Here is an 18,139-nt window from a genome sequence, read left to right as displayed (position 1 = left end):
CATGTGTGCATGTGTTCATGTATGCATGTGTGCATGTGTTCGTGTGTGCATGTGTGCATGTGTTCATGTGTTAATGTGTGTGTGCACGTGTGCACGTGTGCGTGTGTGCGTGTGTTCATGTGTGCATGTGTGCATGTGTTCATGTGTTCATGTGTGCATGTGTGCATGGGTGCATGTGTCCATCTGTGCATATGTGCATGTGTTCATGTGTGCATGTGTGCATGTGTTCATGTGTTCAAGTGAGCATGTGTGCATGTGTGCATGTGTCCATGTGTGCATGTGTATATGTGCAGACCATAAAGTGTGTTTCCTGTCTTCCTCTCACAGGTGCTAAGTTAGGGGTTGGCGAAAGCAGCAGGAGACCTGAAGCCACTGCCACGAATAGTGTTGATGATGATACATGTATTTTGGCACAGGAAGATTTGACAGGGTGTGTTGTTGGTCCGCCAATCGACAGTACACAGCATTCAACCCCATCTATGTGCACACTCATACTGTCAATACATCCCTCAATACCAATGGCCATAGGTGAGGGACAGCATACAGTTGGCATTGACCAGGAGAGTGTGGTACCCATGGCACTTGCATCCACTCAAAGCAGCCATAGCCATAGACCCGGAATGGTACCACATAGGCGGAGTTCCAGGGGTTCTGGAGGGAGCACCACTGGTCACATTGCCCCTGGCAGGCGTGCCCTCACAGGTCTTATGATGACCAGTATATTCCGGGCTGTAATGCAGGCTCAGGCACATATGTAACGGTACACCAGGCAGGGACTTAGGGCGCAGAGGGCACATTACACCGCTATCAATGACAGCATCCATGACCTTGCCTGTGCCATCCGGACTTACACCGAGGTCATTGATAGACATTGGGGGGAGACATTAGATGCCCTCCACAACATGTCTTCCATGAGCCAGGACCATGCGGAATGGTTGCTGCATCGACGTGGATGCATGCCAGCAACAGCAACAGCTGGCAGTGGTCGCGGACGGTCCACAGTTCACAACCACTCTTGTAGTGGCAGTACCAGCCCCAGCAATGTTGGGACTGGCCTGTCCATTGACCATCCCAGTAGACCACATGCACGTGGCTCTGGCCAGTCCCAGCAGGGACATGGGTCCAGTCGTCATACCTCTGCCTCTGATGACAGTACCCAGTCAGGGTTGGTACCTGATGCTGTCCGTAGCAACCCTGCCAGGGACAGGTACTGTGTCCATGGCCGGAGACAGTGATCTGTACAGCCTAGCAGATACAGTCTGTGGCTGTACCACAAACTACTGTATATGGCAGCCACATGGTGGAGCTGTGTGCATGCAGACACACACACATTAACCAAACAACTAGGGCTCACATATACACACACACGCACACATTACATCAACATTGGCCCATGCTGTACTATTGCCCCTTACACACACACACACACACACACACACACACACACACACACACACACACACACACACACACACACACAGACATGTCGATTGGATGGTTCAGTGTCAGGCTCTGGCAAACAACAAAACGCCCTGTGCATATGATGATACCTGTGCCGCCTCCTGTCATCTGCATTATTGACAGAGGGACAGGCTAACATGGTGCTGATGCACAGGGTGACACTGTAACAGTGTAGCAATAATAACAAGTTGTCAACAAGGAAGTGTAACTACATCCTTGTAGGTATATCTGAGCAGACATTATGCATCAAAGTTCTGATTTTCAATGTAGCATTGTTTGCACCACTGTTAGGTCTGAATATGTATTATCCACCAATGTGCCACTTGGCTGAAGTGTAATGTGTTGCCAGCATGTGTTAGTGAGTGGACAGTACGTGTGTGATGTGTTCAGTACAGATTAGCAAGTGTACATCTGTGAACATGGTGGGTGCGCACTGTCTGGATGTATGTGCATAGTGGACACATGGGATGTGTGGCATACCCTGTCATACACATTGTTAACATCTCATAGCATCTTTCAATGGCCAGTATGCATTCTACTACAGTTATGTACTAACATGGGTAGATGTGTGTATGACATGGGTTGACACTATGCTGTGGGTGATACCGTTAATATCTGTCAGTGATTTGTGGTCTGGTAGTATACACAACCTCAACAGCATGACTATAAGCAATCATTGGATGATGTCCTGACAAATGACACACAGTAGTAGGGAACCCAGTAACAATTGGATCCTTCTGGTGCTACACTATAACACTAACCAGTGGTAATGACCACCACCCATTCCTGTGACCACACCTGTTTGTCATATAGCCCCCTTAGGTACATGCAGACACACTAGGGATGTGTCCATCCAAATCTGGAAATGCATGGATTGGCCTACAATGCATTCCCTGGATGGGATGCATATCCTACACAAGGGTATCATACAGACAGATACCTGTTGTCTGATACATGCTGTATAGCAGTAAGCCGACTATGGCATAGTCATCCTCATGTACTATACATACTATCTTGTCAGTATCACACAGGTGGTAGCCCTCAACATGTATGTTGGGTACCAATGTGTACATACAGACTCATGTTATGTCATGTGTCCCTTGGTATCCACATATCCATAGGTATTGTGGAGTCCCAAGGTGTATCACATAAGACATTAGTGGCCTGAATGCATATCCACAAGGCAGTCATACACCTATAAAGACTGTCCATTCTTGGCAGACTTTGTTGTGTATGACCATGTCTGACATATACCCCAGGCATATACCCTCACTCATACTACTCTTAAGTAACTGTCATGGGTGTGTGTGCCACAGAACACGACAGTGGATAGCCTTGTCACATACATACATATGTGACCTACGATCTGAGAAGCAGCGGCACAACCTGTCAGTGGAAACAAATGTATTCATGTAGTATGCAGGCTTCACACCTATGTACTGATTGAGGGGACATGTACACTTATATATTGCCACACAGATACCTGATGTGTGCAATGCACTTACTGTCATAATCACACTATGTCATACCATAGTAAAAGCAAAACCCACACCGCATTGACCAACAGTGACACACACACAGTCAGCATTTGCAGAATTCAAACCCCTACCTAATTATGTTATGATACCAGAGAGAGAGATGCATTAACATGGTGCGCTATTTGCTTTACTGTCTGGTTTCCCTTCTCCTGCTGTATTTGTAGGATGGTGTCATCATCAATCTTTCCAAAGAGGAATGTACCTCTTTTAGTGAGTTTTCCCAATCTCCAAACTCCAAAAAGGGGACACCTCTCAAAGGAAACTGCACACACACTCACTGTTTGCAGGATTCAAACCCCTACCTATGTTTTGATACTAGAGAGAGACACGCATTAACATGGCACGCAATTTGCTTTACTGGCTGGTTTCCCTTCTCCGGCTGTATTTGTAGGATGGTGACATCATCAGTCTTTCCAAAGAGGAATGTACCTCTTTTAGTGAGTTTTCCCAGTCTCCAAAAAGGGGACACCTCTCAAAGGAAACTGCAAACATACACACCCCCCCACACACACACAATCATTGTTTGCAGGATTCAAATCCCTACCTATGTTATGATACTAGAGAGAGACGCATTAACATGGCGCGCTATTTGCTTTACTGGCTGGTTTCCCTTCGGCTGTATTTGTAGGATGGTGACATTATCAGTCTTTCCAAAGAGGAATGTACCTCTTTTAGTGAGTTTTCCCAGTCTCCAAAAAGGGGACACCTCTCAAAGGAAACTGCACACATACACACCGCCCCCCACACACACACTCACTGTTTGTAGAATTCAAACCCCTACCTACCTATGTCATGATACTAGAAAGAGACGCATTAACAGGGTGCACTATTTGCTTTACTGGCTGGTTTCCCTTCTCCGGCTGTATTTGTAGGATGGTGGCATAATCAGTCTTTCCAAAGAGGAATGTACCTCTTTTAGTGAGTTTTCCCAGTCTCCAAAAAGGGTACACTTCTCAAAGGAAACTGCACGCATATACAATCACTGTTTATAGGATTCAAACCCCTACCTAATTATGTTATGATACTAGAGAGAAATGCATTAATACAGTGGGCTATTGGCTTTACTGGCTGGTTTCCCTTCTCCTGCTGTATTTGTAGGATGGTGACATCATCAGTCTTTCCAAAGAGGAATGTACCTCTTTTACTGAGTTTTCCCATTCTCCAAAAAGGGGACACCTCTTAAAGGAAACTGCACACATACACATACCCCCCTCACACACACAGTTTGCAGGATTCAAACCCCTACCTAACTATGTTATGATACTAGAGAGAGAGAGACGCATTAACACGGCGTGCTATTTGCTTTACTGGCTGGTTTCCCTTCTCCTGCTGTATTTATAGGATGGTGACATCATCAGACTGGACATGGTGATGTGTGTACACTTTGTTTTATGCCATTCCAGGAATGGTCCATGTGGGTCAGCAGGTGTCAACAGCTTGAACAAGACCTCAGAATCCTTACCTTGTGTGATCTATCTGTGGACACACTGACATTCCGTCATATGTCAACACATATTTATGCACAGCTTGTTGGTTTTGTGGATACTACATGTGTCTGGGATGTTGATAAAGGGCTATTCAAAGTCTATGTGACACATGTGTAGATGTGTTCATTGATGTATGTCCTGGGTGGCTGCCTTGCAAACAGTCTAGCATGTTTGGGAACCATGATCCGCACATGAACATACCACGGTTGGTAGGGTTATGTGTATGTCAGCTTCCAATAGCTCTGTTTATGACTGCAACCATGATGGACTCCATGACCTTGCAGATCAGACTTCATAGGCGTACTGGACTTGACTTCCCATGGTGTGTTGTGCACCAACACTTGTGGGGAGTGCCATATGTAGCTGTGACACATTCAATGGTTCCACATCCTGTGTAGGGGTGAGGCTCAGCTGACTGTTCAGGTGCATAATCTGTTTGTTCTGTAGTTTGTGCATGACACATATTGGGAATCAATGTATTCCACTTGCTGCCATGCTTTTGGCAGTGGGGTAGCTGCTCATCCATTCTACATGTGATATCTCCTGGTATGATGATGTGGACTATTGTCAGTGGGAGATGGGTATGTACATATGGGCCTGTCTGTCATGATGTCAGCATTGTCACTCAGGTACAGTTGGCCCTGACTCAGGACATATATGGGTGTACATTGCTATTTATGACATAGCTGAAGGAGGTGTCATGATTCAGTCTGGACTCCTTCTCAGCTACTCTTTACAAAACACCAACAAACATGAGCACTAATCCCTGTTATACTCTTTTACATGCTTAACACCCTACTGATCCTTTGTGATCAGGCTACAGAGTATGTCATGATAATATCCTGGCATGTCCAGGGGTCAGTTTTGTGTGTACTCTTCAGTCCAGCTGGTGGATATTGTGATACTGACACAATGTCACATCTGCCTCATGTACACAGACAACCCTCTCCTCCTCCCAACAAACTCAGATATATGTGTGAGATGCACCTATATAGACACACAGGGTGCTGAACTCTCTCGACCCATGACTGGCACAGTCTATCAGGTGGTGAAGGTAACCACACACACCACATATCAGTCTCACATATCCTCTAGCAACAGCACTCAAACCACATTATCACACATAGACATACTCGGATGCTGTAAATGTACCCTACCTAAGCAGCAGAGCCCTCCAAAGCAGACACACACACACACACACACACACACACACACCTGCTACCCCACTACAATACCCACATATCACATAGTTCACAGTGTCAGTGTGCCACACAGTCACTGCCCTTCGGGCTAAACAACACACCTAATACACTTATTGTCAGACACACTGACGTACCACTCACCAGCCCTAACAAGGGAATAGTCACTTTGGGCTGTCTGTTGGGTGCCAGGATCTGCCACATAACACAGGCAGTCAGGTCACTCCAAAGCAAGTACAGGACTGGCACCATCATTGTCCATGCTGGTGTGTATAACCTCAGACATTACTCCCTGGACCACATGACATGATACATGGAGGAACACTCTGATCATGTAGCCCAAGCCAGTATGACCCTGACCTTGTCTAGCATCTTACACCCACCAATTATGATGTCACAGTATACGGACACACATATCACATTTAACAGTTGCCTAACAAATTTGTTTAATTCATAGGGGATACGGTGTCTGTCAGCCTATGGTGACATGCTCAACATGCCACGTAGCTTCACTATGGACAGCTTGCACCTGTCACCTTTGGACTTTGGAATGCTGTCTAAGGCTCTTGCTACCACCATAGTGCCTTTTATAAGCAGGGCTCAGAAGACAAACACACCTCCATAGACATTACAGGTTAAATGAAACTAAGGGTAATGCTGCTCAACAACAGTTGTGTTGACCTCATATTGTGGCCACTGAGGACTCTCCTCAGTATGGAGGATAGTGATATCTGTGCACTGACAGATGCCTGGTTCAGGCTCGCTTATGCACACCAGCACTACCAGGTTATGTTTCATACCATGCTGTCTGACAACAAGACTTGGAACAGACAACACAACTAGGGGGAATATCCATATACATCACAGATACACACACCTCCGGGTTAGTAGCACTGCACAAAGCATCACAGACCATACATATACAACTACCATTGTGCAATACTGCCTTTCAGTTTGTTGCCTGCTACAGAACACACACTCCCAAACTCAGGAACCACACTTGGCTGTCGTGGTAACTATGGAGAATATGAAGGTCTCCACAAACACCATTATATTGTGTGTCTTCATATACACAAATATTGACTGGGGATACTACTCAAGCCCCGACACCCTCACCCAACATTCGCTACAATTTGTAGACTCATATGCTATGGCACAACCAGTCAGCACAGCCACAAGGGGGAATACATATTAGACCTGATCATCACCAACATGGGGACTCTATGTTTCACACCAGCGATATACCCCTCATTGGTAAGGTCAGAACATACATGTATCTCACTGGACATACATATACCCTCCACACACCCATCCTGGGTAATCTTGGTGAACTTCTCATGAGCCAACGTCTCACATCACTGAAGCAAGGTGGTATCCTTCAGAGACCCCTGAGACAGTGGCAAATACGGCTCGCCCTGCTGCATCCTTTACATACACATTCTATGGACACCTAGTGGACTGCATGGATTGTGCTATCCCAAATAACAACATGACTCACTACTCCAATGGCTGGGTCCTGTGAGGTAGACCCCAGCCATTAATAAGCTGTACACCATCAGGAGGAAGCTACTACATGATAGAGCACAATCCCAGACTGGGAAGGCATCTGTGATCTGTACTAGCAGACAGCTACAATCACTCATGAACTTTTCTAAGGGCCACTTCTACCAGACAATTGCAACAGACATGTAGGACTATCACACGGCCTTCTTCAGTTATGTCAGGAACCTGGGTGGACACTCACTGATATGCTGTGAGTTACTGCATACTGACTAAACCTACCCTGAACCCACTGGCATTGCCAACATCCTGGCAAACAGATTCAGTGCAGATGTCTCCCACCCATCCCCCCTAAGGAGCAACTATCCATCCCAACAGAGTATAACCTCCCTGACATCACACAATAACAGGTGAGTGCTGCCCTCCCCAAAGCGTACATCACAGTATCAGTGTGACCAGACAGTGTCCCAGCCTGCATCTTACACGTGCATCATGACAGACGCAACCTTCACATTACATCACTGTTCAATATCGGAGTTACCACAGGATATGTACCCAAGGAATGGCATACAGCAACAGTGGTCCCGCTCCACACAGTTGGTGCCACAATGGACCACAGACAATATTGCCCTATAAGCCTAAGTAGCCTGTTCTGAAAAGCTATGGAGCGTATTGTCATGGGACTCATACACATAGACATCGGGAACCTACAGACACTGTGTCCTACACATTTCAGCATTGTTGTGGGCAGATCTTGCCTCTTGAACCTGTTTGTATTCTTTAAATGGCTAACAGGTCCATCGACATAGAGACAGCTTTCCACACAGCCTTCCTGAACTCTGCAAAACCCTTCAACACAATAACCCACTGGGCCATTATGCATAGGTTCACCAGCGTCGATATGGACACATATCTCACATGATGGATTGATACCTGGATCAGGGATAGCACCCACATGGTCAGAATTGCAGGTGCCATGTCTGACTATACACCAGTTACACGTGGCATCCCACACAGCTCGGTCCTGGGACCTCTCTTGTTCAGTATATATTTGTCTGATGTACAGGCTACCACAGGGAGAATATGGCTGAACATGTTTGCACTTGACTGCAAACTGGGTGCCATGATCAACTCTCCAGCTGCCACATGCATACTCAAACAGGGTCTCACAGAGATGGATGACTGGTGCCTGAGCCATGGCCTTCAGCTAAATGCTATTAGTTGCATGGTCATCCCCTTTGGGAATAACAACATGCCCACACATTACCACATAGGTAATACTCCATTACATACAGTAGGAGTTGTTAGGGGTTTAGGGACATGACTTGCTCGTACTGTCACCTTTGACATTCATGTTGCTAAAGTGGTTGGACACACCTTCTATGTGGGCCACCTTATCCCATATGGTTTCACATCTAGAGCGAGTGAGGTCATTGTGCCTCTATACTCATCACATCCATGCTTGGTTACAATGCCACATTTGGGGTGTACCTTACCCGACACCTGTAGCAACTGTACTGGCCACAGAAGTTCCTCATCAAGCAGATCTAGGGACTCACACAGATGCCCTGCACAGTTCAGATGCAGTAACTCCAGCTCTACTCAGTCAGTTACCACCTACTCGGATATGATGTGTGCCTGTTGTTTACAGATATACCCAACCCAGAATTACTGGACATGCTCCACCTCAGAATATCTGATTCCCTTGGAGCTACACACTCCAGGGATGTATACCTCACCACAGATGTTAATAGGACATTGTGGAGGGACAGATTCTTATCCCAGAGGCTCCACTCACTCCAGAATGTAATCCCAGTTTCACATAGGCAGAGCCACCCACTGACCATCTACTGGAGACATATTGACGACTGTATGGGTGATCGTATGTTTACCCCTGGGATATCTTCTGTGTCCCTGCTAGACAGAGGCACACTAGCCTAAACGTACATGGGCTATCTTGTGTGATCTACTATTCACATACACAGTGTACTAATCTGACAGGGTTGCGAATGCCAAACACACTCTGGCTAGGCTTGTACATGCCCTAGGGCAGATAGCCTAGTATCGACCTCTGAACCTATGCTAATGTTCAAGATGCACAATGTTTATTGCTGATACTGTTTGCAGGTCTTTATCATCTTTGCTTTACCAGTTTCTATGAACAACTTCGGTATCTGCAGAACATATTTGATTATGACAGGGTTCCACTATATTATAGATGTGTCTGTTGTCATATGACTGTGTGCACAGGGTGGATTGCTGTATAGCGACAGGTTCCTGGGTTAACACATGCAACTGCCAGATATGTGTGGCCCACTGCTGTACTCAGACATGGCCTAAGTGTGTGAACATGCCCAGTTCTGCCATTCCGTGTTTTGTTGCCTGACATTTGTCTCATTTATTCAAGTGTGTGAGCATGCCCAGTGTGAGCTTTCAGTATGTTGCTATCTGAGGTCCATTACATTGGTTGATGTGTGCAAACATGACCGATATTAACATTTATACTGTGTGTGTTGGAAGTCAGGTTCTGTTCTCACTGCAGGACTCACCTTTGTGCCATAACTCGACAAGGATTATGCTGTGCCTGCAGGGTTTCCATGAAATACTTTGCATAGACTTATCAACATTCCTTCATACAGGCTGACCACTGCAATACTGTCATGGTTTAGTGGTTCAGTACTTTGGCTATAGTGCACAGTATCCTGGGTTTGAGGCCCATCACTGCTTTATATTTTCATACTGAGCAGACCAGACTGCTTAAGGGCCCATTAAGCAAATATGAACATGTTGGCTTTTGTTCAGCTATGCCCTACTTAGACCAGGCTTGTCTGACATTGCTCAATATTTACAAACATTGCTAGACCTTACCCAATATTACTGAACATTGACCACAGTTGTGATAGTTGGTGTGTGCGATTTTGTTTGCATATACTACATGGTGGTAAATGCTATTTAGCACTGCTTTATATTGCTTAACACATGGCAATCATGCCTTAGGTGGTGCTGCAGCGCTGCCTATGTTGGATGCACATACTACACTCCCTGTACATGTTTGAAAGCAGGTAGTGTCAACTTAGGCATCCCTTTTACTATATGTGCGAGTCGGAGAGAGGTATAATTTCCAGAGTTCCTACTGAGCCAGTGTATGTGCTATGCGTTGCCTCTTTGCCAAGGCCAAAGCATACTGGGCACGCCTCCTTCTGTCTACTGGGGCAGGCTCAGGTTGTTCCTCCTCCACGTCACTCTCTGCCTGTAATGGCCTTGGCAATGGTGGGGGGCTGTTTGGCCCAGGCCTATGCTGGTCCGGCTGCAGCTGTTATCGCTTGCAGGATTATATTATGTAGCATAGCACATACCATGACAATTTGGGTACATGTAGTTGGTGAGTACTGCAAGGCTCCACAAGATGTGTCCAGGCACCAGAACTGTGACTTGAACAGCCCAAAAACATGCTCTATTACATTGCGTGTTTGTGCGTGTGCCTCATTATGGCATTCCTGTTCAGGTGTGTGTGCATTTCTGATGGGTGTCATCAGCCAAGGCTCCAGTGCATAGCCAACATCCCCCACTAGGTGACCATGTGGGATGTCCCCATTGGCAAATGTCTGGTACAGCTGCGTCAGATGCCAGATATGGGAATCATGGTAGCTTCCAGGGCAGCCTGCACACACATTCAGTATTATGCCCTGGGCATCACACACGACCTGGCAGTTGATGGAGGGGAAGCCCTTGCAGTTGAAGTAGACCCTACCCTGCTCGCTGGCTGGTGTTTTGATGCGTATGTGCGTGCAGTCTATTGCACCCAATACCTCAGGGTATTCCGCTATTTGCTGGAAGAGAAGCATATTGCTGGCCAGTACCTCATGGGAATTGGGGAAATATACATGATCACCGACATGTGCTGACATGGCATCCAGGAACTGGTGTAGTACCTTGGATGCTGATGCCTGTGATATCCCCATCATATCACCAGTTGGTCTCTGGAAGGTACCTGTTGCTAATATTCTTAGGACAACACATAACTTGGTTTCCACTGGGATGGGTTCCCCTCTGTTGGTTCTGTGTGAGGCATGGCTTGCACAGCTCAACAATTTGCTGCAGGAGGTCTCTGTCCACTATATAGCGTTCCACTATCTCCAGCTCATGTAGACTCTGGTAGGTTACTCTGGGCCTGTACACTCTTCTCCGTCTCCTCACTGTGGGCTGTCCAGCAGCATTTCTATTGTCACCACCCTCAGCATGTTGCATATGTCACCTTATAAAAGCAATGGCAGCCCCTAATATTTCTTTGTCTCAGTAAAGCTTTTTCAGTTTTCACTTCTATTAGCTTACTGCAGTGTCTGTTGTGAGAAACATACTGGACAGTTGTTTGCAGAGTTTTAAGTGCTAGGGTGGGCTGGGCTAGTGTACTGCCTGTGTAATTGCCTGATTCTGATTGTTTTCACCTGCTAGCTCTGCTAGTACTCCCTGATAGCTTCCTACTATTTGTTGTGGTTCCTTTTTCCTTTCTCTTTCCTCAGGGGGGAGGAGCACTGCGCACACAAGCACAAACATGCACACAGCAGATAACACGCGCGTACACATGCTTACACTGACTAAAAATTGCTTATTGGGGTTAAAATGCACGCACACCAGTGCAAACACACTTACAACTCTTTAAACAACCTTATACATGCTTACTCTGGCTTAAACACGCGCACTCACGCTTACACGTGCACACTCTGTCTTACTCGGGTTTACACGCGTGCACACACGCGCATGCCCATTCAGCAAGAAACTTTGGTGTTATCCATGGCATACACCTTCCATTTCTTGGCTTTCCCTAGCCTACCTGTTGACACACCTCTTTCCATGATGTATAAATGACAGCTGACACATGCCACTCTGCTCCAATGAGCTTGACTTCTTTCATACATACCCCCATCGTGATGTCACCTATCTTCTACTCTGTTACTCCCCATATCCTACTCCTATCAAACTTGCGATTCACTATCCTAACACTCATTTACATAGGATTGCCTACTAATGCTTGGTTACATCTCTTAGACTGAGCTTCCCCCCTTAGCAACCTCTACTTGGTGGCCATGTTGTCTTCAGCCTGCCATTCCCTTGCATTGTACATTAACAATTTCAATAAAATCCACATCTGTGGGTTTTAATTTTTAGTATTCTGGGTTTTAGAGTGCAGCCAGTTTGTGTAGCACTGCACTACGCTTAAACATCGGAAATCGGTGAAAAGTAATTATTTTTATTTTCATATTGCATCAGGAAACATTTCCAATGGCCGTATATTTGGCCATTGGCATGTTTTCTGTAGTGGATGCAACCTTTATTTGGAGCTGTCACGGCTCCGTTTTGCTATTTGCAGAATGGTACTCAGTTGTCAACTGAGTACATTTCTACAAATAACACTGCTCTTACTCGGACAGGTTCGGGTTTCCTGAATCACAAATCTACCTCATTTGCATGCCTTTCGCCTGCAATTGAGGTAATTTGCATATCCCAGCCCTGTCCATGTAAGAGCCGTTTTAGGAGCTCTCTTACATGTCCCTACAGGCTGTTCCTGGATTGCTCATTGGACATGATGGCTGCATGGAGTCTTACTCTACTCTAAGACTCCGTGCAAGCCTTCGTGAATCCAGCCCACAGTCTATGTGCTGTTTAGTTTGTGTTTTTATGATATTACTCAGGACTTCATTAAGGTACGATCTATATACTGCTTAGTTTGTGATTTTACATTCTTGCGCAAGCAGTCTAAAGAAAACTTAACAGTGCAGTAATGTGTGCTTTTTGCCCTTGTTGGTTTGATCATTTGATTTTTTTTGCACTGTACAGATGTTTGAAATAATAAATTAGTAATAGATGTAATATGATGTCAGTTTGGAAACAATTATCTTAAGGCTGTAATGCTCTCTTACCAAGCTAGTATGTTAACAATTATTGAGAAAGAATGACTTTAAAACTCTAGGCCTTGCTAAATAACCATCTTTAAAAAAGATAGCATTTGTTCATGGTTTCAAGTTAGTAAAGACATGTAAAACAATGCAATGTTGATTACATGAGAATCAAATTAAGCAGTACTAAATGGTAATAAAACAGTAAAGACAAACTTCATGTAATAATTCCTGCAGGTGACAAATGGAACTGTTTCATTCAACACACTGCTTAGTTACAATACAGGATTGTGATATAGAAAACAAAAAACAAACAAACAAAAAAAAACTATCTTACGTGTTCTGCATGGAATATCTGGGCAGACCAGCTCTGGATCTGTAAAAAAGGAAATGCATGCATTTTGAGAATTTCATATTTATTCATAGCAGTTCAGTTTACTGCTCAAAGATAAATCTAGTCTTTGTACTTATATTAACACATACAGCAATAATGAAACACAATATATATATATATATATATATATATATATATATATATATATATATATATATATATATACATACAATTACCATGTATTAGAGGTCATGGTTTGTATGGCGTTTCATAAGGTCATGGAGAAAATGTTCTAAATCAAGAAGTCATGACTTATTATAACATAAAATTTTCTCAGCAGAGAACTAGCCCCCCCATTCTCATTTAGGACCCCCCCCCCCAGTTCTCATTTAAGGAACACTACAACTGAGTGTATGTCTAGTTATTGAAACAAACATCTCAGGGGGGAAAATCATATGTTTGTGTTGTCAACGATTTAGTATGTTGGAAGTAGGTTTGTCAAAGATGCTGTGCTTTGTGTATTTTTCTCCCTTTTCCATTTTTACTGAATCTGATCAACCTCAAAGGTAACATATCGAGAAATCTGGAGATGTGACATGCAGAAGAGCTGGGCCCTTCAGCAAAGAGAAAAAAAAGTTCCTTTATGTTTCAGTGCTCACTGGAAAATGCATTAAAAATAGTGTTAGACATTTTAGTTTCAATTTGTGATGTCTCAGCTAAGCAAGTTGTAATTAATAGCTGTAAATGTCTATGTGAAGGGCTTCAGCCCCCATACCACCTTACTTGTATATATCAAATTTACGATCACAAACTCTTAGGAAAACACTGAATATCCCATTCCCAAGTTTGCAGAGTCTTCCAATTTACTAACACAAAATATTTGTGATTGCCATAATTTTACACACAACCATACAAAAACATGGGCAGATGAGCAATACGTTCTAGAACCACACCTCATAGTTGTTGTTGTATCACTAAACAGTGGACATATTAATAATAAAACCATCAAATAAGATAAAACATATGGATAAACACAATAAATAAACAAGGAAAAATACATGCTAACATTTTCTGAGAATACTGCCTAGAACAAAAACATCTTTTATGTCCTCTTGGAATGCAGCATGGAAGTATCAGATCTCTGCAAATACTCCTGAATGACCGAGTAGCCAAGATGACTTACAGGGTACCAGTAGCTTTTTATTAAAGTAGGACTACCTCAAGAAAGCCTCAAAAAGTGATGAGCCACTTGTTTCACAAAGTCTAAATTCTAGAAGCACACAATATTAAAAAATGTCCTTACAAATGTGTTATCTCTTGGTTGACTGTGACATTTCAGAAACAAATGAGGCATAAAGCTAAGGATAACAAGGACATTATGGAAGCAAATCTCATACAAATTTGGAGTAATCTACGGATTACAATTACTCACACAAGAATAATTAGAAATATACCCAGTAATGATAATAAAGCATTGGCTTAAGGATGCCATTTCATAGTTGTCATTATAAAAAGTTAAACTTATGGAAAGAAATATAAATATGAACCTGTTCGCACTCCAGACTGCACATATACAAATGGTCATAATTAAAGAACAGAACTGTAGGAAAGCTATAGCAGATGGAGTCAACAAAGAGGAAGTTGAAGAGCAGAATCATCCTGATCATGCATTTTCTGCAGTGTGTTTCCCTCTCTTACTTCATGAAGGTCTGAGCCCTCCTTTCAGCTCCCTGTCATCCACTAGTAAAAAACACAGCAACCTCTTAATTCAAATAAATCATGAAATCAAACTGTGACCCACATCACCTTCATTCAGTCTGTGGCTCATGCGTAGTAAAACTAATAACCTGTGTATAGGTTACTGTTCTCATCATGACTTTATACTTTATTTGAAATCTGTCCCCTTAAGGGGATGTCATGCCTCTCTGGCATTTGTGTTTTCATTCATTCATTTCCTTCCTTTTTCTGTTAAATGTACAAAGGAGTGTGACAAAATAAAGGGTATCAGAACTGCCAGTGCTGAACAGCATTATCTGATGTTGAAAGAAAAGGTGCAAAAGGACGTTAAAGTATAATATTTTACTGGATAAATAAAATCAAATTACTTCATCAACTTCAGCAAATAAAGAGGGGCGTTATAAAAAAGCTACTATTATTGTAGCCACGGTTAATCTTCTGTAATGGTTTTGTAATGTTTACTCCATTGTTTTACATCCAGACCTCAACACATGACCAACAGAATTTATTGTCCTTAACATGCAACATCACAATCTTGGTATTTGTATTGTTACCCTCCCCTTATGACAAACCACTGTAACAAGACAGTCAAGTGGACATCACTGCCCCTTCAACTTTAGTTAGCAGTAATTCCAGAATTCTATCAGCTCCAGCTCCCTCTCAGCCTTGGAGTGCAGAAAATCGCAATATGCTCTGGTAAGTGTTTTCCCCATGAGTATAGACCATTTTCTCTTACCCATCTTCTTTATTCTTTCTTCTTCCCGTGCCATACCAGTGGGCTTACATGTGGTCTTGCTCTACACGCACTACTTTGTTCTTTCCTGTGCATCACCTGCCATACTTCTTGTACAAGCTCTGACCCTGTGAAATTGCCAGTACCCTTTAATTTTGCTCTTCCTCTTCCTTTGTAACCTTGTATTTTTATGCATTTCACTGTACAGATCACTAGCACCTCCTTTCTCTGTCATTCCTGAACAACCTATCAACCATATTTTCCTATCCATAAATCGTTTCATTACATAGTAATAATACTCACCCATGCTCCAAGTCAGCCACATTTGTTCACTTAGTTTGCTCTGTATCTGCCTTTTCCTCCTGTCTACCGTTTAAGTATATACTACACTCTTCTCCTTCTTTCACCACCCCCTTCCCCATCCATTTTACATCTAGGATAACTGAGATTAATGTTTCTAACACAGATCAAAGCAGTGATATGATGAAACCTGGGTCCCCTAAATTACCACTGGGCCACCTATAAGGTCTACCCCAACCTCTCCTGCTAGTTTCAAGCCCTTCTTTTTGTCAGCTGACACAGTCAGACATTACCCTCCCTAATCATCATCATCTTGCTCTGTTTGTCCATCACTGACCAGGTAACATGGTGGTAGTATATTATACTACCTGATGGGCAGTAACAAATCCTGCCCAAATACTACTAACAGTATCATTTATATACACAATTATTACTGTATCATGCATTAATGAATGTACATTATCTACATGACAGCTACACAGAAGATAGGTAATGCATTTCTGTTTGAGTAACTGGCGAATGATGTGCTTATATATTTTCCACCCTTCCATTACAAATATGAGAATGGTAAGTGTTCCTGTATAAGGGCCTCACTATTTAAAAGAAGAAAAGATGACAGTTGAGATCCAAGTCCCAATTGAATCAACATTTGTATCTATACGTTATATATGTGTTGTATTGTTATTTATAAATGTGAAGCTTTTCTCCCTAGGCCTGGGTGAAAAAGGACATTTTGTCCAGTCAGACCTTCCCAGTAAACAAATTGCAAAATAAAATTAAATAAAATGACTTTAATTCACTTAAAAGGTTAATAGAACTACAGCGTTTGCATTAACACACATTTTCTATGGCGTGAGAAGTATGAAACTCAATGTCTGGCTTTGCTGACTGACTGTAATCCTCCATAATTCAACAAAAAATCAAAAAGATTGTGAAGAGTAATCCTCCATAATTTAGCAGAAAACTAAAAATGTTATGAAGGACAGTTCAAAAACATGAGGCAAAGAAAGGAAAAAAGGAGACAGTTAAGATGCATGTCCCAAAGTCAGTTCTTACAGTCTGTGCTCCACTGTAACACTTCCTTGAACCTCTATGTGTATTGCATGAGATCAATTAATGACAAAGCCAAAAATGGAGGCACAAAGACCAAAAATCAAACATTTTTCCCTTAGATCTACTAGTTCTCTCCTCTCCTGCACTTTTACCAGCTTTTTATTCTAGCACTTTACCAGACCTCTTGTATCAATTATTGTAGCACACAAAAATGTTACCAGCACTAAACGTTCTACAAGGCAACAGCTTCAATTCTTATTATTAATGCCCAGCCCTCCAGGCATGTCTAAAGGTCAGTTCCCTGTGCTTTCTCCTATTAATATGGTAAAGTTGGGCATCCTGAGGCAATGTAGCAACTGTCTCATGTACACTGACAACCCTCTCCTCTTACCTCCCAACACTCAGACTTGCGAGAGATGCACTTATATATCCAAACTGGAAGCCACGCAGTCTCCAGCCAAGACTGGAATAGCTGGTCAAGAGGAGAAGGTCAACACTTGCACCACACCACATGGAACACATAGCCCTCCAGAACACACAACAGCACTGCCTTCACATAAAAACGCAAACCACACACCCACCTTTGCTGAGGCTCTCAATAAAAATCTACCCAAACAGCAGAGACATCCAAGGCACAAACACACTCAACCATAACAACACAACACTAATCACGAGACACATAACTCTCCTAAACAGTGTGCCACTCAACCATAGCCCTTAAGGCAAACCAGCATGCCCAACACACTAGTCATAGATGACTCGATAGTGAAGCACACTGATGTCCCACTCACTAGGTTGAATAAGGAGAAAGAAACAGTCAGCTGCCTGTCAGGTGTCAGGATCCACCACATAACACATGCACTTAGGTCCCTCAACAACAGGTACAAATATTACTCTGTCATT

At 43.4% G+C, this 18,139-nt stretch overlaps 1 protein-coding gene across 2 annotated transcripts in view; it reads right to left on the bottom strand.

The window, feature by feature from the left end:
- COL6A2 (collagen type VI alpha 2 chain) overlaps positions 1 to 18,139 on the bottom strand; it is a 253,069-nt gene that overhangs the window by 51,475 nt on the left and 183,455 nt on the right. For both annotated transcript variants that reach the window (XM_044075925.1, XM_044075924.1), the window contains exon 27: positions 13,417 to 13,455. In XM_044075925.1, the coding sequence (XP_043931860.1) occupies positions 13,417 to 13,455 (39 nt within the window). The remainder of the gene's footprint in view (positions 1 to 13,416; positions 13,456 to 18,139) is intronic.

This window comes from Protopterus annectens, chromosome 6.part1 (genome assembly GCF_019279795.1).
Source record: "Protopterus annectens isolate FY-2018-M chromosome 6.part1, PAN1.0, whole genome shotgun sequence".
NCBI classification, from domain to species: domain Eukaryota; kingdom Metazoa; phylum Chordata; order Ceratodontiformes; family Protopteridae; genus Protopterus; species Protopterus annectens.
Note: the sequence above shows the minus strand (reverse complement) of the source record. Positions and strands in the feature narration are given on the sequence as shown.